We start from the raw sequence: 25,184 nt of genomic DNA, 5'->3' as shown, positions 1-25,184 counted from the left end.
ATAAAATTGTGGTGTATATACAGGGAGAATAAAAAGGGTTTGAAATGGACAAAATACCCCAAAACTCTTTATTTTCACCTCATCAAAGCCTCTACATGATATATATTCGCTGTGCCGTGTGTTCGCTGATAAAAGGGAGCTGTTTGAGTCAAACCCTCCGGTCTCCTTAGCAACAGCACACACACACACACACACACACACACACACACACACACACACACACACACACACACACACACACACACACACACACACACACACACACACACACACACACACACACACACACACACACACACACACACACAGTCTGGTTTTCATAGATCATAAGGACTCCAGTTTTAATCCTCACTGCTGGGGACCACCCTTTCTAGAGGTTGTAGAGAGCTGAAAAAAATTGAGTAAACTTACCATAGCTTAGTTAACCTATACACGCCTTCAAACCTCTGAAATGATGAAGTAAGGTTCTAGGCATGTTTAAATCAGGCTTTACGGGGACATCCGGAAAAACCAGTAAACATGCTTTCAGGGTACATCATTTACATGAATTAGCATATTTCACACAGATTATTTGGTGACTAATGGGGACCTACTTTTACATAAAACAATGAAAATTAAATCCTTTTCTAAGAAGCCAATTCTATAAAAGAAAAAAAAAAAGTAAATGACATTAAGGACAAAATTAATATTGAGTAGAGATAGTTCAAATGATGTTGAACTTTAGCTGTTAATATATTGCAAAGCGTTTTTGATCATTATACTAAATACATATTGTTTGTCTGATGCCATTTAAGGTCTGCACACACAACCGAGTTGCTTAGTGAGAGCGAGGCTCAGCTGACAAAATGAGTTACATTTAGTTTCTCCTTAATATAAATTTCAGTAGATAAAATGAGAATCAAACCCACTTGAATTGTATAGCTGAACTTTTTAATTCCAGCAAAGTGAAATGAACTTTAATATTTTTTTGCAATAAAGTAAGTTCCACTAAAAAGGAACAAAATAAACTGCTAATTAAATAAAAAATAAAATAAATAAAATACTTGGCAGCATACATGAGAACTAAACATCAGTCAGCCAATTACATCAAGAACACCTGAAAGAAACAGGACATACTAACCTACTTGAACAACATTTTCCGTTTGTAGGCGGTAATACGGTTATAAACAAAAAATTTCAAGTTTTGCCAGTCTCTATTCTTAAGAGCTTCTGGCTCTGCTCTTAAACACTTCTCACATTCCATTTTCGATGGCACAGTGCAACCGCGGATTAATGCACTCATGTGCCTCTCGACCGCCTTAACCTCTGCTGGCTGCCATGGTGTCCTTTTGCATGAGGCCTTACCTGTAGAGAAGAGTAGAAAAACAAAGAAGAGTAGAAAAACAGATGTTTTCATAAAAGTATAGGGAAAGAGCTGCAGTTTCTATAAGATGTAAGTCCCGTCTCAACCATCCTGACTGATCTGCTCATTCATTCACTAGTGGCTGCTCAGACCTTTATGGACCTTATTGTAAAGTGTCAACTATGAAATTTTCATTTGCTTTTCATAGTATTACATGCCACCCATTTTCGTTTTTATCGACTATAACATTAATTACTTATTTTTGTTTTTTAGTAACAGAAGTATTATGTCTTCGTTATTATTATGACAACTTTCTTTTCATATTTTTACACATTAATAATTAATTTTCTTTTTTCATAATTTATTGTCTGAGATATCTACATCCTGTTAGATCCACTATAAACATTTTTTTTTACCTTTGGAAGAATGCCTCACAGCACTGACTCCAGAAGATCCATCCTCTGCTGGTGGCAGTTTGCGTCTTTTCTGTTTTGGTGGGATTTTATTCCCCTCAGTGTCTGCCACATTTTCCTCTTCTGATGTTTCTATGAAGTACATTTATGTATAATATTTTTAATAAGATACAACAATGCTGCAAGAATGCTTTAAACATTTGAATACAAACTATTAGACTCTAGATGATACAAGGTATTTTTCTTTTGTTAGGACATCTGAACATTATAGAACTGATTAATGATGCATTTGAGGTTCTTTACTGTCACAGAATTACATCCCATATTTACCTGATATAAGTTTCAGCTTTAGCTCTGTTTATGCATAACTCTAGTCTCCTGATCGTCAAAGTCAGAGTACTCTGTCTCTTGTTCTTTTTTCTTTCTGTCATGAATACATATTTTCTGCTGATTTTAGAAAATCATGTTTGATTTTTACATCGGTACCATCTACTGAGCATCAGCGAAGTGATATGTCTGCACAACACAAAGATACTACCAGACAACACCTACCCAAATATCTGCTGATGTACAGTACTACCAGACTAGAGAGAAGCCTCGTACCTTCAGCTATGAGTGAAAACAATGTTTTCATTTTGACCAGCACTTCATTAAATGCACTTAGCTGCAGTCCAATCCTGCTAAGGTTACATCTGCTGACGTCACTCCAATTAATAAAAAAAAAAAAGTAAAAATTCACCTTGGGAAGAATTCCTCAGAGCACTGACTCCAGAAGATGCTCCATCTTCTGCTGGTGGCAGTGTGCATCTCTTCTGTTCAGGTGGTATCTGATTCTCCTCAGTGTCTGCCACAGTTTCATGTTCTGATGGTTCTATGAAATACAATACAGAACAGTTTAAATAAGACAAATCAAATGTGCTAAAACTATGCAGACCAAATGACCACTATGCTGCAAGAATGCTTTAAAACATTTAAATTCATTTTTGTTAGGACATCTGAACATCAAAGAACTGATTATCCATTTGAGGTTCTTCGCGGTTCTTCGCTGTTCTTCGCTGTTACATCCCATATTTACCTAATACAAGTTTCAGTTTCCCCTCTGTCTATCCATACCTGTAGTTTCCTGATTGTCAAAGCCAGAGCACTCTGTCTCTTGTTTTTGTCTGTCTGTCATGCATACAATTTTGTCTGCTGATTTTAGAGTATCATGTTTGAGTGTTAAGTCCTTCACATACTCATTTGTGATATGTTTTCTGAATCAAGAAAGTGGAAAAGACGGACCAATATGGTAATTTGAGTGTGGTTCATTGGCCTAAGTCTGATCAAATGTCAGGTATGTGCACCTAAAATTGAACAGAAGGTATTAACTAGGCTGAGATTGTAACTAGTGAACAGAAAGAGGACTTTAGGACAAGCATGCTCTTGTGCGAAGCTTAAAAAAATGTAACCACCTGGTTGCTCTGCAACTGGCTTGGTGACATGTCCTGATAGTCTTAACCATGGTGCGATGGTAGGAATGTAAAGGGCTAAGGCCCTAATTAATCAAATAGTTACTTTTTTGTAATAGAATATTATGAAGACATCATAGCTTGAATAATACACTAGTAGCAAACCTCAGCACATTTACAGGAAGAACCTCAACAAACCTAAACTAAAAAGACAAAACGACAAATTGTACAATCACTTCTTTTTTTGGCATTGAATTACTGACACATACCATGAAGAGTTGATGAGCAGTTTTCTTCCTCTCTGCACCAATCTTCCTCACCCCTACCCAGAACTTCTTCTGTAGGAAACATACCAAGCAAATAAATATGTCCAAACAAATAATGAAAAACATTTTACAAAAGGACAATAAAAATCAAACATACCATTTGGATCTATATCGATTTCATCCAGGTTCTTTCCGTGGAACTCCACCAATCTTCCTTGCTCAAGAGCCATCAGGACTTTACTAATCTTGGCAAGTTGTAGTGTCTTGTCTGGGAGTCTGTAGAATTCACGATGAATCCGAATATCATGACCAAGAAAGTTGGCCAGTTGGTCCATCTCAGTATCGGTCATGTTTAGGACTGTAGAAAGTGTTGCAGCATGCTTCCGTAGTTTAGTTGAAGTCAGTGCCTTCGGACACTTTGCTTCACATGCTCCTGCCATAACACGCATGCAATCTGAGCCACGCAAGTGCGACAGTGCTTCAGGTCTCGCAAACACAAAAATGTTGTCCTTTAGGACGCCACAAGCAATTCTCTGATCAACAAGAAGCTCCAGTGCGCGAAGCATTTTGGGGGTTAGCAGAATTGGCACCGGTCTACCTCGTTTCCCTCTGGTGACAATTCGTGTGAAATGTCTGCACAGCTTTTTTTCTACCTCAGACAAGGCCCAGTCCAAATCCTGATGGGGATCAGTTCTGTCCCTTGTCAAAAATGCATGCAGGGGCATGCTTGCCACCTCTCCTTCCCTGCGTCTGTTGAACAGTATGATCTGTGTCAAACATACCTTTGCCAGATCTGTCCAGGCCTTTGTAGAAGGACTTTCGGACAGTGTACTGCTGTGCTCCTCTTGCATTTTATCAAGAAACTGGTGCAACTTTTGAACATCCTCGGTGAATGGCATTAGAGTGGGTGCATTCCATTTTGCTTCAGCGAGGTTCCTCAATGCTGTTGCCGAAATGAGTGCATTCCATTTCTCTTTGTGAACGTCTTGGAATTCAGTAGCATGCTTCACAAGCTCCTTGTTATTGGATATTAGTCCCTGAGCTTTCAAGAGCTTGCTGACTTTTACTAAAGAATGTCCCAGTTTGGTTGCCAGTGATGGGATGGCAAATGTGTTCGTTTCACTATCGTAGCCACAGGTAAATTTGACAGCTTTGACCATCTGAAGATAATTTTCAGGGTTGATGAAATCCTCCAGCTTCTTTAACTGTGTTACTTTCCTGGCATTGACAACGAGTCGTCCCAGTTCACGCATTTTTTCTCTGACACACTGTTCGTTTTTTGCCGTCATTCCACCTTTACTGAGCAAGTGTTGCCCAACATCCATAATGACCTTGTCATGTTTTATTATGTCTGTGATCGAATCTGGATTCATTACACTGACAACTTTCCACAGTAGCTTGTTCATATGTAACGGCAAAGGCCCAGCATATGTACATAAAGCCTGAACGCGGTTCTGTCCAGGTTTTGGGGTCTGTGATGCAGGCTTCAGTCTGCAATTTCGCATGTGTCGCCACAGAGTCTTTCTGATAAACAGTCCTTGGCAGTACACACAGTGCAAAAAATCTACTCCCTGTGCTTGTTTTGGTGGGCGTTTAAACGGTACAAGTTGCCCCTTTCCTTTCTCGATTACAGTGGCATTATGAGCATAGTTGCCTCTGTTACGAATGTAATCCAATTGTCTTTTTCTTTCCTTTGACCCCTTAGGAAAGCTAATTGCTTTTGCCACATCCCTTTTATCATAGTGCACACTTTCAAGATGCCTTGCCATTTTGGCATACGGCTTGCTGCAATACACACAATGGTGTCTCTTATTGTAGACTCTCTTGCCATTGTTTTTTTGGAATGCACCAACAACTACATCACTGGGGTCCTGAATTGCGCAGGGTTCCTCCTCTGCTGTGATTTCACATGTACTGCTATTGTTGTCCACATCGGGTGTTGTAGTATCACATAACATGGTACAATGGTCACTCAGTGGGTTATCATAAGACTTGCGTGTTGCTTGTTGAATATTAAGGCTAGCATCACTGTCCTCTGATTCTGAGGTGGTATCAGGGACATACTCTTCTTCACTGCCTGATGTACTATCGTACAGTTCACAATCTTCCAGACATGGATCTTTCATCTAAAAAAAATAATACAAAATGTAGATGTATCTTAATCCCAGTAAAACAGGTACATAATGACAACAGATTATTGGATATTTTTTACAATGTTGATTTAGCCATATAATGACAACTTACAATGATGCTTTTTGTCCGTCTGAGTCTTGGTATTCTCGGTTCAGCCTGTAACACAAGCAGCATTTAAAGTCTATGCACTTTTTGCAATGAAACAAAAAGTGAAAAAAAAAAAAATTGGAACATCTCAAAATTATTATTTTTTTTAAAGGTACAATGCATTGACACAATTGTTATATTACACTAAACTTTAATAAGGTTGGGAGTGAAGTTTTCAGTATTTCTGAAAAAATATTATGAAAACAATGAGAACATCTTTATAATATATTGATGTTAATCATTAATTAATCAACTGCTGATAAGAATTTAAAATGCATTAACCAATAAACAACAATACTTGCTTTAAAATTTTCTCAGACCAGCATTGGATTGGATTTTAAAATCATTTTGACTAAAAAAGGTTTGTAATTTTATAATACACAAAACATGATTTCTAAAAACACATCATTAAATTGTATCCATTTAAATGCCTCAGTATGGATTAGATTTTGTTTGGCCAGTTGTTGAATATTAACTAAGTGTTTATTTTATCTCTTAATTTAAGTACTACTATAACCATCTTATACGGTTTCTAACGAAAGTTTTTAGATTTTATAATGTATTAAAAATATCAAACATTTTAGGAATTTTTAATGAATAATTCAGGATCAACTACATAAACAGCCAACGATTGAAACAATTTTATTCACATTAAAAAGTCAGCCATGGTTTCTGACAGTTGAGTTTTCAATAGGAATATCCCGATAATCCTAATAATAATAATAATAGCAGCACTTCCTTACACAGCACCAAACCAATCGTTTTCTAAAAGACATGTCTCTTGGGTCAAATAAACAAGTACGAATTTTACTATGTTCTTCCGTTTTGTCAACCTCTGTCTGCTTTCACACATGATGAATAGATCGTGCTTCATGGGAACATTTCACACATCTTCAATAGATTGTGCATCGTGGGGACATTTCACATACCTGTGCATTCTCTCTAATCAGATACTTAACTGTGTTTAATTGAAACAAAACCATGAAAGGTGCATTGTGGGGACGTCGTATATTCCACAGACTACAGTGACATTTTGCCCCAGGTAAATGACTCATCAAGGTTCAGATGTGTCCTAAATACCCCTTAATCATTAGCCACCTACAAGCATTACAAAAAACAGTTTGGCAGGCCTGATGCATAACAGATTCCCCTCATAATGATCATATTCTTTTCATTTATCTGCTTAAAGAAAACAACAGCAGACGTCAAAAGTGACTCGAAAACACTAGGTCAATTTAAGTGATGGACATTAATTACCTGTGGATCAGTGTACTCTGAACTGGCCGCTTCCTCCATCTGGGGCTCTGACATCAGCACAGGCCGGGAGCTCACACAGGGTGTATCAGTTTCACATGTAGTCATCTGCAATGATTTGATACAAAAAGGAATTAAAATATGTAAAGTAATCAGTCAATTTCATGTAAAAACTGCACAATATTTGATGATTTGAATAGATTATCTAAAGAACATGTCTCTTGGGTCAAATACATGCCAACACACCGGACTAACGAGTAAGAATTCACAATATTTGATGATTTGAATGTTCTTCTGCTTAGTCAACCTCTGTCTGCTTTCACACATATTTAATAGACCGTGCTTCTTGGGGACATTTCACATACATGTGTGTTCTCTCTAATCAGATACCTAACTGTGTTTAACTGAAACAAAACCAATAAAGCTGCATTGTGGGGACGTCGTATCTTCCACAGACTACAGTGACATTTTGCCCCAGGAAAATGACTCAACAAGGTTCGGATGTGTCCTAAATATCCCTTAATCATTAGCCTCATACAAGCATTACAAAAAACTGTTTGGCAGACCTGATGCATAATAGATTCGCCTCATTATGGTCATATGCTTTCCATTAATCTGCTTAAAGAAAACAACAGCAGACATCAAAAGTGACTTGAAGACTCTAGAGCTAACTTAAAGTGATGCACATTAATTACCTGTGGATCAGCGTCCTCTGAACTGGCCGCTTTATTCATCTGGGGCTCTGACACCAGCACAGGCCGGGAGCTCACACAGGGCGTATCAATTTCACATGTAGTCATCTGCAATGATTTGATACAAAAAGGAATAAAATATGTAAAGTAATCAGTCAATTTCATGTAAAAACTGCACAATATTTCATGATTTGAATACATTTTCTAAAGAACATGTCTCTGGGGTCAAATACATGCCAACACACCGGACTAACGAGTAAGAATTCTCCTATGTTCTTCTGCTTAGTCAACCTCTGTCTGCTTTCACACATGATGAATAGACTGTGCTTCATGGGGACATTTCACACATCTTGAATACATTGTGCTTCGTGGGGACATTTCACATACATGTGTGTTCTCTCTAATCAGATACTTAACTGTGTTTAACTAAAAAAAAAACCATAAAAGCTGCATTGTGGGGACGTCGTATATTCCACAGACGACAGTGACATTTTGCCCCAGGAAAATGACTCATCAAGGTTCAGATGTGTCCTTAATATCCCTTTATCATTAGCCTCATACAAGCATTACAAAAAACTGTTTGGCAGGCCTGATGCATAATAGATTCGCCTCATTATGATCATATTCTTTCCATTGATCTGCTTAAAGAAAACAACAGCAGACGTCAAAAGTGACTCAAAGACACTAGAGGTCAATTAATGTGATGCACATTAATTACCTGTGGATCAGTGTCCTCTGAACTGGCCGCTTCATTCATCTGGGGCTCTGACATCAGCACAGGCCGGGAGCTCACACAGGGCGTATCAGTTTCACATGTAGTCATCTGCAATGATTTGATACAAAAAGGAATTAAAAAATGTAAACTAATCAGTCAATTTCATGTAAAAACGGCACAATATTTGATGCTTTGAATACATTATCTAAAGTACATGTCTCTTGGGTCAAATGCATGCCAACACACCGGACTAACGAGTAAGAATTCACAATATTTGATGATTTGAATGTTCTTCTGCTTAGTCAACCTCTGTCTGCTTTCACACATATTTAATAGACCGTGCTTCATGGGGACATTTCACATACATGTGTGTTCTCTCTAATCAGATACCTAACTGTGTTTAACTGAAACAAAACCATAAAAGCTGCATTATGGGGACATCGTATCTTCCACAGACTACAGTGACATTTTGCCCCAGGAAAATGACTCATCAAGGTTCAGATGTGTCCTAAATATCCCTTAATCATTAGCCTCATACAAGCATGACAAAAAACTGTTTGGCAGACCTGATGCATAATAGATTCCCCTAATTATGGTCATATGCTTTCCATTTATCTGCTTAAAGAAAACAACAGCAGACATCAAAAGTGACTTGAAGACTCTAGAGCTAAATTAAAGTGATGCACATTAGTTACCTGTGGATCAGTGTCCTCTGAACTGGCCGCTTCATTCATCTGGGGCTCTGACACCAGCACAGGCCGGGAGCTCACACAGGGCGTATCAGTTTCACATGTAGTCATCTGCAATGATTTGATACAAAAAGGAATTAAAATATGTAAAGTAATCAGTCAATTTCATGTAAAAACTGCACAATATTTCATGATTTGAATACATTTTCTAAAGAACATGTCTCTGGGGTCAAATACATGCCAACACACCGGACTAACGAGTAAGAATTCTCCTATGTTCTTCTGCTTAGTCAACCTCTGTCTGCTTTCAGACATATTGAATAGACTGTGCTTCATGGGGACATTTCACATATCTTGAATACATTGTGCTTCGTGGGGACATTTCACATACATGTGTGTTCTCTCTAATCAGATACTTAACTGTGTTTAACTGAAACAAAACCATAAAAGCTGCATTGTGGGGACGTCGTATCTTCCACAGACTACAGTGACATTTTGCCCCAGGAAAATGACTCATCAAGGTTCAGATGTGTCCTAAATATCCCTTAATCATTAGCCTCATACAAGCATGACAAAAAACTGTTTGGCAGACCTGATGCATAATAGATTCCCCTCATTATGGTCATATGCTTTCCATTTATCTGCATAAAGAAAACAACAGCAGGCATCAAAAGTGACTTGAAGACTCTAGAGCTAAATTAAAGTGATGCACATTAATTACCTGTGGATCAGTGTCCTCTGAACTGGCCGCTTCATTCATCTGGGGCTCTGACACCAGCACAGGCCGGGAGCTCACACAGGGCGTATCAGTTTCACATGTAGTCATCTGCAATGATTTGATACAAAAAGGAATTAAAATATGTAAAGTAATCAGTCAATTTCATGTAAAAACTGCACAATATTTCATGATTTGAATACATTTTCTAAAGAACATGTCTCTGGGGTCAAATACATGCCAACACACCGGACTAACGAGTAAGAACTCTCCTATGTTCTTCTGCTTAGTCAACCTATGTCTGCTTTCACACATGATGAATAGACTGTGCTTCGTGGGGACATTTCACACATCTTGAATACATTGTGCTTCGTGGGGACATTTCACATACATGTGTGTTCTCTCTAATCAGATACTTAACTGTGTTTAACTGAAACAAAACCATAAAAGGTGCATTGTGGGGACGTCGTATATTCCACAGACGACAGTGACATTTTGCCCCAGGAAAATGACTCATCAAGGTTCAAATGTGTCCTAAATATCACTTAATCATTAGCCTCATACAAGCATTACAAAAAACTGTTTGGCAGGCCTGATGCATAATAGATTCGCCTCATTATGATTATATTCTTTCCATTAATCTGCTTAAAGAAAACAACAGAAGACATCAAAAGTGACTTGAAGACTCTAGAGCTAAATTAAAGTGATGCACATTAATTACCTGTGGATCAGTGTCCTCTGAACTGGCCGCTTCATTCATCTGGGGCTCTGACATCAGCACAGGCCGGGAGCTCACACAGGGCGTATCAGTTTCACATGTAGTCATCTGCAATGATTTGATACAAAAAGGAATTAAAATATGTAAAGTAATCAGTCAATTTCATGTAAAAACTGCACAATATTTCATGATTTGAATACATTTTCTAAAGAACATGTCTCTGGGGTCAAATACATGCCAACACACCGGACTAACGAGTAAGAATTCTACTATGTTCTTCTGCTTTGTCAACCTCTGTCTGCTTTCACACATGATGAATAGACTGTGCTTCATGGGGACATTTCACACATCTTGAATACATTGTGCTTCGTGGGGACATTTCACATACATGTGTGTTCTCTGTAATCAGATACTTAACTGTGTTTAACTGAAACAAAACCATAAAAGGTGCATTGTGGGGACGCCGTATATTCCACAGACGACAGTGACATTTTGCCCCAGGAAAATGACTCATCAAGGTTCAGATGTGTCCTAAATATCACTTAATCATTAGCCTCATACAAGCATTACAAAAAACTGTTTGGCAGGCCTGATGCATAATAGATTCGCCTCATTATGATTATATTCTTTCCATTAATCTGCTTAAAGAAAACAACAGCAGACGTCAAAAGTGACTTGAAGACTCTAGAGCTAAATATAAGTGATGCACATTAATTACCTGTGGATCAGTGTCCTCTGAACTGGCCACTTCATTCATCTGGGGCTCTGACATCAGCACAGGCCGGGAGCTCACACAGGGCGTATCAGTTTCACATGTAGGCATCTGCAATGATTTGATACAAAAAGGAATTAAAATATGTAAACTAATCAGTCAATTTCATGTAAAAACGGCACAATATTTGATGATTTGAATACATTATATAAAGTACATGTCTCTTGGGTCAAATACATGCCAACACACCGGACTAACGAGTAAGAATTCACAATATTTGATGATTTGAATGTTCTTCTGCTTAGTCAACCTCTATCTGCTTTCACACATATTTAATAGGCCGTGCTTCATGGGGACATTTCACATACATGTGTGTTCTCTCTAATCAGATACCTAACTGTGTTTAACTGAAACAAAACCATAAAAGCTGCATTGTGGGGACGTCGTATCTTCCACAGACTACAGTGACATTTTGCCCCAGGAAAATGACTCATCAACGTTCAGATGTGTCCTAAATATCCCTTAATCATTAGCCTCATACAAGCATGACAAAAAACTGTTTGGCAGACCTGATGCATAATAGATTCCCCTCATTATGGTCATATGCTTTCCATTTATCTGCTTAAAGAAAACAACAGCAGACATCAAAAGTGACTTGAACACTCTAGAGCAGGCATGTCCAAACTATTCCACAAAGGGCCGTGTGGCTGCAGGTTTTCGTTCAAACCAAGCAGCAGCACACCAGACTTGACTCAGTTAATCAACTGATCTCAGTCTTCAGACAGTTGATTGGTCAAACTGTGTGCTTTTGCTTGGTTGAAACGAAAACCTGCAGCCACACGGCCCTTTGTGGAATAGTTTGGACATGCCTGCTCTAGAGCTAAATTAAAGTGATGCACATTAATTACCTCTGGATCAGTGTCCTCTGAACTGGCCGCTTCATTCATCTGGGGCTCTGACACCAGCACAGGCCGGGAGCTCACACAGGGCGTATCAGTTTCACATGTAGTCATCTGCAATGATTTGATACAAAAAGGAATTAAAATATGTAAAGTAATCAGTCAATTTCATGTAAAAACTGCACAATATTTCATGATTTGAATACATTTTCTAAAGAACATGTCTCTGGGGTCAAATACATGCCAACACACCGGACTAACGAGTAAGAATTCTCCTATGTTCTTCTGCTTAGTCAACCTCTGTCTGCTTTCACACATGATGAATAGACTGTGCTTCATGGGGACATTTCACACATCTTGAATACATTGTGCTTCGTGGGGACATTTCACATACATGTGTGTTCTCTCTAATCAGATACTTAACTGTGTTTAACTGAAACAAAACCATAAAAGGTGCATTGTGGGGACGTCGTATATTCCACAGACGACAGTGACATTTTGCCCCAGGAAAATGACTCATCAAGGTTCAGATGTGTCCTAAATATCACTTAATCATTAGCCTCATACAAGCATTACAAAAAACTGTTTGGCAGGCCTGATGCATAATAGATTCGCCTCATTATGATTATATTCTTTCCATTAATCTGCTTAAAGAAAACAACAGCAGACATCAAAAGTGACTTGAAGACTCTAGAGCTAAATTAAAGTGATGCACATTAATTACCTGTGGATCAGTGTCCTCTGAACTGGCCGCTTCATTCATCTGGGGCTCTGACACCAGCACAGGCCGGGAGCTCACACAGGGCGTATCAGTTTCACATGTAGTCATCTGCAATGATTTGATACAAAAAGGAATTAAAATATGTAAAGTAATCAGTCAATTTCATGTAAAAACTGCACAATATTTCATGATTTGAATACATTTTCTAAAGAACATGTCTCTGGGGTCAAATACATGCCAACACACCGGACTAACGAGTAAGAATTCTCCTATGTTCTTCTGCTTAGTCAACCTCTGTCTGCTTTCAGACATATTGAATAGACTGTGCTTCATGGGGACATTTCACACATCTTGAATACATTGTGCTTCGTGGGGACATTTCACATACATGTGTGTTCTCTGTAATCAGATACCTAACTGTTTAACTGAAACAAAACCATAAAAGCTGCATTGTGGGGACGTCGTATCTTCCACAGACTACAGTGACATTTTGCCCCAGGTAAATGACTCATCAAGGTTCATATGTGTCCTAAATATCCCTTAATCATTAGCCACCTACAAGCATTACAAAAAACTGTTTGGCAGACCTGATGCATAATAGATTCCCCTCATTATGGTCATATGCTTTCCATTTATCTGCTTAAAGAAAACAACAGCAGACATCAAAAGTGACTTGAAGACTCTAGAGCTAAATTAAAGTGATGCACATTAATTACCTGTGGATCAGTGTCCTCTGAACTGGCCGCTTCATTCATCTGGGGCTCTGACATCAGCACAGGCCGGGAGCTCACACAGGGCGTATCAGTTTCACATGTAGTCATCTGCAATGATTTGATACAAAAAGGAATTAAAATATGTAAAGTAATCAGTCAATTTCATGTAAAAACTGCACAATATTTCATGATTTGAATACATTTTCTAAAGAACATGTCTCTGGGGTCAAATACATGCCAACACACCGGACTAACGAGTAAGAATTCTCCTATGTTCTTCTGCTTAGTCAACCTCTGTCTGCTTTCAGACATATTGAATAGACTGTGCTTCATGGGGACATTTCACACATCTTGAATACATTGTGCTTCGTGGGGACATTTCACATACATGTGTGTTCTCTGTAATCAGATACCTAACTGTTTAACTGAAACAAAACCATAAAAGCTGCATTGTGGGGACGTCGTATCTTCCACAGACTACAGTGACATTTTGCCCCAGGTAAATGACTCATCAAGGTTCATATGTGTCCTAAATATCCCTTAATCATTAGCCACCTACAAGCATTACAAAAAACTGTTTGGCAGACCTGATGCATAATAGATTCCCCTCATTATGGTCATATGCTTTCCATTTATCTGCTTAAAGAAAACAACAGCAGACATCAAAAGTGACTTGAAGACTCTAGAGCTAAATTAAAGTGATGCACATTAATTACCTGTGGATCAGTGTCCTCTGAACTGGCCGCTTCATTCATCTGGGGCTCTGACATCAGCACAGGCCGGGAGCTCACACAGGGCGTATCAGTTTCACATGTAGTCATCTGCAATGATTTGATACAAAAAGGAATTAAAATATGTAAACCAATCAGTCAATTTTAATGTAAACACATCCCTTTAATGTTCGATAGAAGTCAAAATTATTTATTAAAATTTGATTTATATAGTTTCAAACAAAAATACCATCAATCACAAAGTTATTCATTCTTGAAATTGAAATACTTAAACACTAATTCTCAAACATACCTGCTTTCGCCATGGGCAGTCCTCTCCTCCATAGTTATATGTAATTTCTTCACCTTCTTTTATGTCTTTTATCGCAAAAAGACATAGGTGTGTACTTCCTGCAACGTCAATTCTCTTCATCCTGCAGTTGGGATGTCTGTGGTCATCGTTTACCAAGCGGCCAAAAGAACCATCTTCTCTGGAGGCATCGATGCTAAAACCACAAAAAAGGAGAGAAAAAAGGGAAACATATTACATAAATACAATGTCTCCACCAGGAGACATATGTCATAATAATATAATTTAGTCACATGCAAGATCGAATATTTACATGACAGATATTGATTGAGTAAGCCTATAGGTTAATGTCACAATGGATCTGGAAGGTTGACCAAAATGCACGGGATGACAGGCATAAAACATGACAACTAAGAATCAAACTAATCCACAAACAATGATGTGACAAATACCAAACAAAAATTAACAAGGGGAACAGGTGTAGGAACAGTGGAGACAGACAAGTGAAGGGAATGACTGAGTCGAGGGGAAGTATTTCCTTTCCTTTCAAATGAGATTTTAAAGGAGGCATTGAGGTACCTTTCATTAGAATTTAGAGAATCCAAACAACTCTTGTGGCAACAACATAATTATTTCCGAGCCACTTTAGGTAATTTCCCTCAGTTAGCAACCTTCCTTAGCAGAAATTACTATAAGACTGCAGCCTTTGATTCCATCGGGCATGTCTTTGTTACCTAGCATGTATAGTGTATAGTGGGCTACCAAGACTAATACAAAGCAGGTGAGGAAAGAAAAGCAGACTCAAGGAGGAACACGGGAAAGCAGGAGACACAAAACAGGAGGGAAATACAGAACAATGGCATAACAATGGATACAAAATCTGTTCCTTATTTATCTATTTGCAAGTGTAAGCACTTCAGTATAAAGTAGTGTAGTTAAGGTGCAATTTACAATCTTACCACCATGTTTTGCCTCTCCACTTGAACGCGAACAAAAATCCAAAACATGAGGGGTGATAAATTTCTCTCCTCCTTTGGGCTTCAGCATCACTAATCAAATCTCCCCTGTATTCCACTATAAAATCTCCTTTGCAGAATGAACCAAGGGCAAAAACCCCACGTCCTGCAAGAAAGAATAAAGACATCTTTAATTAAAACAGGAAAATTACAACATACAAGGATCAGCAGATAAATAACACATTAAAAGTTTTGCAATTATAACCATGTTTTTTTAAAAATACAGTATAAACCGTTAACCGTTAACCAACAATTAGAAGTTAAACCGATTAATACATTCAATCAGTTACATTGCATTAAAATGATTAGCTTTTCATTTTCTAAAGTATTTTTTGTTTGTTAATAGGTACTAATTAAGTAGGATATTATTTCTGTAGCACCTATAGAAGAAGAGGTTGACATGAGAGTTGATTCCCCCTCACTGAATATTAATCCTCCTCACCGGTCCTAAAATAATCAGTCTTCCCAACTCTGGCCGCTCTAGCGAGGTGCACAGCACTCTGCCCTCCAGGATATCGGTACAGTCTGACCGGTTATTCTTTGCAGCAGACTTTTTAAAACTTATTTGTTATTAACAGTTGCTTATACTTACAATCAATACTTAAATAAACTGCTAGGCTACAAAAACATTGGCCATGAATATCAATAGAGAATAACGTTAATGGTAAATGTTCTTTTAAACTGTCAAATCTACCTAACATTTCTTAAGCTTGATAAATCTAGCTTTCCCTCTTCTGGGGACGCTGCTGAAGAGAGTGAAAGGAGATATGATAAAGTGTATCAAGATATGTGTGAGAATATTAGTGAATTTGCAGGAGCTACAGTCCCGTGTGTTGTTTCTGCTGAGACTGCGGTCAGGAGACAATTTTTTTAAATTTGTGGTTTAATAATAAAAACATGTTGACGTGTGTAAAAGCCTTACCTTTTACTGAATTGATGTACTTCACATCCAGTTTCCATGTCTTGTCAGTCTTTAAACCGACATGGTGACAGGCATCTTTGAGAGGACTGATTCTTGGTGGCATTTCAAACTGCAGAGAGTAAAAAAAAAGTCAGTTCTAGTTAAATCATACTACATTAAGAATATAGGAAATAATTAGGAAATAATCAAATTCAACTTAATTTGGCCGCAAAAAAATAATTTTAAGTTACAGCAAATATTCTAGCTAATTAAATATGCTATAGTGAGTAATATGAGAACTACCTGTACATATAGTGACTTTTATCCCCAAAATACTGCAGTTTCTGTTGTGTCTATGTTTGATGCTTCCAGTGCATGTTGGCCTGTGCAGTTTAACAACTCTCTTCTGGTTTTATTGAATATTAATTAAATTAATTAATTAAAATTATTTAAAATTAATTAAAATTAAAAATACTAGAAATAAAAAATTAATAGAATAAAAATAGCAAAGTAAAATAACAGTAACAGATACATGCAATTTCTACCTAAGTAACTTTTCAGTAACTAAGTATTTATATCCTAATTTGAAACATGACAACACTGTGTTTAATTAACTAATAACTTGGGCACAGTTGGTAATTAACACTAATGCTAACTAGCTAACGCAACATGTGCTTTGGCTAGCATGAGTCAACAAGCAGACAGTTTTAAAACATAATTAAACGGCTACATGATACATAAAACTGTCATGTATTATACCATATTTCAAGAAATCCGCTCAATACTTACTGAACACGCCACTTGCTCCGGGTAATCCTTAATATTTAATCATCTCGTTGAGGTCACGGAGTTAAAAAACTGCGGTCCTTTTACTAATTAGAGATTGAACGTGAACGTGCAGTTGACTTCCTGTCTGATTTCACAATAAAAGCGTACGGCCGGAAGTCACAAGTCCCTTACTAGCATTATTAGAAAATAATATACAGAAAACCAATCTGGAATATATGATTAGTCTTCTTATTTTAATGGCAAAATACTATAACCATAAATGTAAATTCACTAATTAGAAGCCAGGTTTTATTGATTTTACTAATGAGATTAAGCAATACATTCTTTCAATCCAACAATCACTTAAATATAAAGCAATTAAAAGTGTAACAGCTTTTATTTCCCGAAAGGTTTTTTGTTTAAAACTTAAAGCTCAGTGCAGTGTCAGGTATCTGTGTCTCTGATTGCCCCTGATATGGACCAGGTGTGAGAGGCTCTTTGCCTTCCCTCACTTACGTCTTTTCCTTGCGTCATGCACATGGAGAGATGCTAGGCAACCAGGCGAGGAGAGGAAAGTTTTAATTACGGTGGCAGCAGATCACAGCTGGATCAGCTGTAAGTCGGCTTCAACAGCTGTAGACATGAACTAATAGTAATAATAATAATAATAATAATAGTAATAAGTGTTTTCTCTGTTTAACAAACACCTGCACATGAATAACAACCTGCATTGTGTATTTATACTGTGAACTGTGTCCAGCTCAGGGGCACGGGAATGCCTTTATATTATATTATTTGATTATTTGCGTCTGTATATAGACTACCTTGGTGATAAATTCATAATATAGTATCCCAGAACATGATTGTGCTGTGTTTTATTAGGTGAGATGATTAAGGGGAAAATGTAAATGATGTCACTCAGATCAAACCTGCACTCAGGAATGATCAGCCTCACGTGGGACTGATGGAAATGACAAATGATGTAAGTGTTTCTTGCTGACAGACTCTAATACTCTCTCTCTCTCTCCCTCTCTCTCTCTCTCTCTCTCTCTCTCTCTGTCCCTCTCTCTCTCCCCCTCTCTCTCTCTCCCTCCCTCTCTCTCTCTCTCTCTCTCTCTCTCTCTGTGTCCCTCTCTCTCTCTTTCTCTCTCTCTGTGTCCCTCTCTCTCTCTTTCTCTCTCTCTCTCACTCTCTTTCTCTCCCTCCCTCTCTCTCTCTCTCTCACTCTCTCTCTCTCCCTCCCTCTCCCTCTCTCTCTCCCTCTCTCTCTCTCTCTCTCTCTCTCTCTCTCTCTCTCTCTCTTTTACTTGAAAAGTATCCACAATAAATTTGAATGGGGGAAATAACAGATAGTGAAAGGAAAAAAAAATCTAGAACAATCTTTGTTTTCATCCATTATAAATGTAGAAAGATGTTTGTTTAACTACATGGCAAATCAAAAGATAAATGAAATACAAAACTTGTGAGTGACACACTCAAGTTTAATAATCTGTTATTTGTCTTCACTCTGGCATGAAATTACAGTGATGTTATGATATATAAAATCAGTCTGATCAGTTGCAGCGTCTAATCAATAATCGATATCCAGTCAGGGGACGGGGCCACTGCTAAAAGACTTCCACAAAGGATGCTCCTGAATCCTTGCTCATAGCTCCTCCATCCATCCTCCCCATCTTCCATCCTCCCTCCTCCATCCATCCTCCCCATCTTCCATCCTCCCTCCTCCATCCATCCATCCTCCCCACTTCCTCCCTCCTCCATCCATCCTCCATCCATCCATCCTCCCCACTTCCTCCCTCCTCCATCCATCCTCCATCCATCCATCCTCCCCACTTCCTCCATCCTCCATCCATCCTTCCCACTTCCTCCTCCATCCATCCATCCTCCCCACTTCCTCCCTCCTCCATCCATCCATCCTTCCCACTTCCTCCATCCCTCCTCCATCCATCCATCCTCCCCACTTCCTCCCTCCTCCATCCATCCATCCTCCCCACTTCCTCCCTCCTCCATCCATCCATCCTCCCCACTTCCACCCTCCTCCATCCATCCTCCCTCCATCCATCCTCCATCCATCCATCCATCCTCCCCACTTCCTCCCACCTCCATCCATCCTCCCTCCCTCCATCCTTCCCACTTCCTCCATCCCTCCTCCATCCATCCATCCTCCCCACATCCTCCCTCCTCCATCCATCCTCCATCCATCCATCCTTCCACTTCCTCCATCCTCCCTCCCTCCTCCCTCCATCCATCCTCCCCACTTCCTCCCTCCTCCATCCATCCTCCCTCCATCCATCCTTCCCACTTCCTCCATCCCTCCTCCATCCATCCATCCTCCCCACTTCCTCCCTTCTCCATCCATCCATCCTCCCCACTTCCTCCCTCCTCCATCCATCCTCCATCCATCCATCCTCCCCACTTCCTCCCTCCTCCATCATCCTCCCTCCCTCCATCCATCCTTCCCACTTCCTCCATCCTCCCTCCCTCCTCCATCCATCCATCCTCCCCACTTCCTCCCTCCTCCATCCATCCTCCCTCCATCCATCCATCCTCCCCACTTCCTCCCTCCTCCATCCATCCATTCTCCCCACTTCCTCCATCCTCCCTCCCTCCTCCATCCATCCATCCTCCCACTTCCTCCCTCCTCCATCCATCCTCCATCCATCAATCCTTCCCACTTCTTCCATCCTCCCTCCATCCATCCTCCCCACTTCCATCCTCCCTCCATCCATCCTCCCCACTTCCATCCTCCCTCCATCCATCCTCCCCACTTCCTCCCTCCTCCATCCATCATCCCCACTTCCTCCCTCCTCCATCCATCCTCCCCACTTCCTCCCTCCTCCATCCATCCATCCTCCCCATCTTCCATCCTCCCTCCTCCATCCATCCATCCTCCCTCCTCCTTCCATCCATCCTTCCCACTTCAGATGTCTTATACAGTGCAGGTATTTAAGAATGTGACAAATATTTATTCAAGAAATCAGTTGTAGCCTATCTGTATTTATAATGGTCTTTGAAGGATCCTTATCATTATATTTTCAGACATTTTGAATAAGGTGAACTTGTCAGTGGGGAGCTAACTAGTTCAGTAGTGGGGGCTAACTAGCTCTCTTACCCACTAGGTCTCTGTAGTCAGTCAAAGTTATCTATTTATCCTGTCAACTAATCAGAGCAAATAAATACTGGTTGTCTACTTGTCATTTTATCAAGTAGCTTACTTTATTCTTTTTATTTTTGTTTGACTTTTCTTCCCTGCACAAGTCCTAAGCACTGTAGTTGACATCTGCTGCAAATAAATGCCTCCAATAGCCTAATTATTGATTTACACTGATAAAAGTTATTCGTTTTTGAATACCTGCTTTATGGGGACCAAAAAGGGGCGGTACTGACCATATATGGTAGTGGTGTGTGTGAGAATCAGTACGTGCAGTACCAGCTCGGGACCTGTAGTTGGCGATACTGAGCAATCTGTGTGTGTGTGTCAAGATGGAAAATGGTGAATAATGGGCCAAAGCTAAAAATCACATAGGCACCTTTAGAATGACTCCAGCATTGATTTAAAATAAAAAACCTCATGGGGACCTCTATTTTGGTCCCCATGGTGTCTCAGGTCCCCACGGCGTGACTGTGTAAACAGATGAATGTCCCCACCAGTATAGGAATACAAGCACACACACACACACACACACACACACACACACACACACACACCACACAGACACTTTAATGACCTCGGCACAAACCGTACGGATGCTTGTTATTACTCATCTCGCTGGAGTCGATCTGAAACGCGAGTGAAGGAGAGAAGAAAGAGGAGAGAAGAACCTGCAATAATGCAAAAGCAATGAGGTTTATTAGTGCAATTGCCAGAGGAGGGTGCTGTTCACCTCAGAGGCAGCTACACACATGCACACACACACACACACACACACACACGACCCCAGACAGATGGTAAATAAACCATCTGTTGCAATGGGTCACACATCTGTTAACATTTACCGGGAAATGTCACTCGATTTGAGACGTTTTCGTACATGATGATCTGTGTTTGAGGCTTAATACAGATTCTGCTTCTGTGTGTGTGTGTGTGTGTGTGTGTGTGTGTGTGTTGGATCGGTGTTTGTGTGTGTGTGCGTGTCGGATTGGAGTGAGTGCGTGTGTGTGTTTGTGTGTAAGTATATATGTGTGTGCGTGTGTTTGTGTGTTGGATTGGGATGTGTGTTTATGTGTGTTTGTGTGTGTGTGTGTGTGCTTGTGTTGGGGGTGTTTGTGTGGGTGTGTTGGATTTTGGTGTGCATGAGTGTGTGTGTATGTGTGTGTTGGATTGGTGTGTGTGTGTGTGTGTGTGTGTGTGTGTGTCGTCCCCTGTCATTACTGCAGCAGCCTCTCCTGCGACGTTTTAAAATATTTGATACGAGGTTGACAAAGTGGAACAGGAAGCCTTTCAGTCAGCTTGTCGCCGGATCATTTTTGCACTTTCTCACATCTAAAAAAAAAAAAGCAAAAAGAAAGAAAATCATGCAGCATCAAAAACCATGTGAGGTCTCTACAATGTCTCCACCACTCTGCATGACAATTCAGTCATTTGGTGCATTTAGTTCCCTTTTTTCCCTTTAACCCTCTGAACTAAGACGTTTCAGGGAGTTTTTTGCTCTTTTTAAATTTTCCTCACTGTGGCCATATATTAAATTACAGCTCTATGGAATCAGCATGGCTAGAAGTGGGAATAACTCAAACATGTATTTTGTGCAGAATAACACAGTTTTAACGATATAAATCGTAAAAAAGAGAAAAAAAAGTTTAATTTCTCAGATTTAAAAAAAAAGGAATAAAATGAAATTTATATATTCAACACTTTTTCAAGTGCCCACAGGTGTAATGAATATTGGAAAAATAACGGACGCTTTGATATGCAGTCAGAGATAAAAAATGAAGAAAAACACAGATTGATTAAAAATTCCACATGATCGACCAAATTCTGAATGGCCATTAATCGATCATTGATTAATTATTCCCATCCCAATATTGCCCTATTTACATTTTTACAACCTTTAATTTTAGTCTCTCCTGTCCTCTCCTCTCAGCTCTGTGTAAACAGACAAATCTGGACATCCAAATTTAACAGGATTTCACGGACCACATACAAGAAGACAAATATTTTTATATCTCTCACACCATCAAAACGTTCCAGCAGAGCCGATCTCACACACACACTAATCTAAAATACACATACACACACACCAATCCAACACACACACACACGCACAAATCCAACACACACACACACGCACAGTCATACACACACACACCAATCCAACACACACACACACACACACACACACACAGAGAGAGAGAGAGACACACACACACCAATCTAAAATACACACTCAAATCCAACACACACACACACACACACACACCAATCCAACACAAAGAGACACACACATCAATCCAACACACACACACACACACACACACACACACACACACACTGTGCTGGCAGCAGGAGCAGCTGATCAAGTTACAGTTTGTTATTAATAGGCGCCCTCTCCCCTTTCTCATTGTAAATGATATCTGACGAGCTCTCACACTGTTTCTGTCTCTCTCATTACGTCTCTCTTTCTCTCTCATTCCATGTTTCCATTTCTTTCCTCCGCACGCATCAAGTCTTCCAAAATATGCTTCACATGCATGCAAAAAAATACAACAAAAGAAAAACTGTTAAAAGTCTGGCAGCAACACTCACTGGTTAATAACGGCAAACAACCGGAAGTTATTTTACACATAATTTCTTTAAAATATGAATAACATACAGTAAATATTTGATATATATATATATATATATATATGTAAAATAATTTTCTCTTCTTTTTTACTTTAATAATTTGTACAGGGTTTTTTCCGTTATTTTTTTTTTTACATTAAATTTAAAGCTTTACTGAGAGAAAACTTAACTCTTAGTGTGTATTTTTTTTGTATTTTTACATAGAATTCACTGAACTTTAACATTCAATAACATTAAGTAATTTAATGATACTGTATATATATATTTAAAAAATCTATAATATGAAATATAAAATCTACTACAGGCATGCCACACAAAAATGCAAAAAAAAGTTTTGGGTAAATGTTTAAAAGTTGTACTGTAAGAAAGCAGAAAGTTACCTTAATTCTATTTTATGGTTAAAATGTATCATGAAAGTAATTTACAATTTTTTTTATGACATTTGCAATAATATTTTTAACATTAACATTAACATTTATAATAATAACATTGTTATTAAAATTATTATTATAATATTATTAATAATATCATTATTGTTATTATTATTATTTATAATAATAAACATATTGTTGTTATATTATTATTATTATTATTAATAATAATAATAATAATAATAATAATAATCAACTTTTGTTTTTTGCAGAAATATGAGGAGTATTTCTTTAACTTAACACAGAAAACTCTTGAAGTTTACTGACAAGAGCAGCAAGTATTGCATCAAAACAATAATAATCGCTTATTGTTCATATTTGCTTTTGATTTAGGATATGTTTATGATTGGCAGGGGTCGATGTTTTTAACCTAGTAAAAGTGAGCAAATTATGCTTTTTTCTACTTTCAAAATCATAATCATGCTCAATGAAGAATTTTAAATGTTGCAAATATAACATACAGAGGTAAAATGAGGAGAACGTCTAGTTTTACATATTTTTATACTAAATATATTTGACCTTATCTCCAGTTTTACTTTCATCATCAAACAAAAACTGGTACGGAGTTTAAATCCAGAACTTTGGAGGGAAGCTGACAGCAGGAAACACGCTTTTGAAGTTTTTATGTTGATGAAGAAGTCATGTGATTTGATCACGCCAATGTGATTGGTTCATTCTTTAGAGTAAAACTGAATTATGGGGGAAAAACAACAGACGGACATTCAAAACTAAACCATAAGTATATTATTATTATTTATTATTGTTAATGAACAGTCCTGCATCTCTATGGAATCAGCACAACCAGGGCTCAAACTTAAAAAAAATGTCTTTTGTGCAGAATAACGCAGTTATAATGACATAAATCATCATGAAATATTTTTTTCTGGTTATTTAAAAAAAAAATGGAATTCATATAAAACACTTTCCCAAGTGCCCACAAGCGTCATGAATATAGTAATACAGGTGCATTTTAAAAGATTAGATTATTATAGAACAGTTTATTTATGCAAGTAATTCAACTCAAAAAGTGGAAATAACACATTATATGGATCCATTACACACAGAATGACATTTCATGTCTTAATTTATTTAATTTCTTCTAATTATAATGATTATGGCTTACATTTAATATAGACCTAGAGTTCAGTGTCTCATTTTTTTTAAATATTACAAAAGAACAATTTTTAAAAGTATGTTTAATATGGAAATGCTAGAATGAATCTAGACATTTTTATGGTTTTCTTGATAATAACCACAATCATTATCAAGAAAACCATGGAAAATGTCTAGATATCAGCTCTTAAATTAAACTCTTATCAGCTATTCTTGTTGTTATCATTATATTTGTCCAAACACATGTACCTTAAGTTGCACCAGGCATTAAAATGAACAAGAAATTGAAGAAAACAAGGGTGGGCTTTTTTCCATGACTGTATATGACTCAATGCTTGGTTGGGTCTATTGGACTTGAACTACTGGAAATGGACTTTTCCAAGATAATCTAATGTATTGAGATGCACCTGTATGTTGAACTTTTTGCTTTTTTACAGCCTCTCCTGACCTCTCCTCTCAGCTCTGTGTAAGCAGCCTGCAGTTCTGTGTGATTTTCAGTGAATATTTCTCATTTTTAAACCTGTCGATGTCCACTGTAACACCCTGACAGACACGTTCTGCTTGGGTTTTCTTTAG

General features: G+C 38.3%; 2 protein-coding genes across 2 annotated transcripts; both read right to left on the bottom strand.

The window, feature by feature from the left end:
- Positions 1-328: 328 nt before the first annotated feature.
- Positions 329-13,000, bottom strand: LOC131989178 (uncharacterized). Its single transcript, XM_059354377.1, has 15 exons — positions 12,868-13,000; positions 12,153-12,257; positions 11,251-11,355; positions 10,536-10,640; positions 9,821-9,925; positions 9,106-9,210; positions 8,414-8,518; positions 7,699-7,803; positions 7,007-7,111; positions 5,714-5,758; positions 3,627-5,595; positions 3,473-3,541; positions 2,495-2,626; positions 1,759-1,887; positions 329-1,344 (listed from the first exon to the last, which is right to left on the bottom strand). Exons 1-15 carry the CDS (start codon positions 12,970-12,972, stop codon positions 1,121-1,123), a joined length of 3,513 nt encoding a protein of 1,170 aa, XP_059210360.1. The 5' UTR covers positions 12,973-13,000; the 3' UTR covers positions 329-1,120.
- A 526-nt stretch (positions 13,001-13,526) lies between these two features.
- Positions 13,527-16,664, bottom strand: LOC131989177 (N-lysine methyltransferase KMT5A-A-like). Its single transcript, XM_059354376.1, has 5 exons — positions 16,536-16,664; positions 15,557-15,719; positions 14,601-14,793; positions 14,294-14,398; positions 13,527-13,685 (listed from the first exon to the last, which is right to left on the bottom strand). Exons 1-5 carry the CDS (start codon positions 16,636-16,638, stop codon positions 13,527-13,529), a joined length of 723 nt encoding a protein of 240 aa, XP_059210359.1. The 5' UTR covers positions 16,639-16,664.
- Between the last annotated feature and the right edge of the window lie 8,520 nt (positions 16,665-25,184).

This window comes from Centropristis striata, chromosome 17, assembly GCF_030273125.1.
Source record: "Centropristis striata isolate RG_2023a ecotype Rhode Island chromosome 17, C.striata_1.0, whole genome shotgun sequence".
Taxonomy (NCBI): Eukaryota; Metazoa; Chordata; class Actinopteri; order Perciformes; family Serranidae; genus Centropristis; species Centropristis striata.
The sequence above is the reverse complement of the archived record's forward strand: the minus strand, read 5'-3'. Positions and strand labels throughout refer to the sequence as shown.

Bases quoted from the DNA above. Each gene is read 5' to 3' on its own strand.
- LOC131989178 (XM_059354377.1), bottom strand. From the start codon at position 12,972: ATGACTACATGTGAAACTGATACGCCCTGTGTGAGCTCCCGGCCTGTG. The intron at 12,258-12,867 runs GTAATTAATGTG...AAATCATTGCAG, and splicing joins CAGAGGACACTGATCCACAG to ATGACTACATGTGAAACTGA. The intron at 9,211-9,820 runs GTAATTAATGTG...AAATCATTGCAG, and splicing joins CAGAGGACACTGATCCACAG to ATGACTACATGTGAAACTGA.
- LOC131989177 (XM_059354376.1), bottom strand. From the start codon at position 16,638: ATGCCACCAAGAATCAGTCCTCTCAAAGATGCCTGTCACCATGTCGGT. The intron at 15,720-16,535 runs GTAAGGCTTTTA...TCTTTCTTGCAG, and splicing joins GTACATCAATTCAGTAAAAG to GACGTGGGGTTTTTGCCCTT. The intron at 14,794-15,556 runs GTAAGATTGTAA...TTGTGGTTTTAG, and splicing joins TGGAGAGGCAAAACATGGTG to CATCGATGCCTCCAGAGAAG.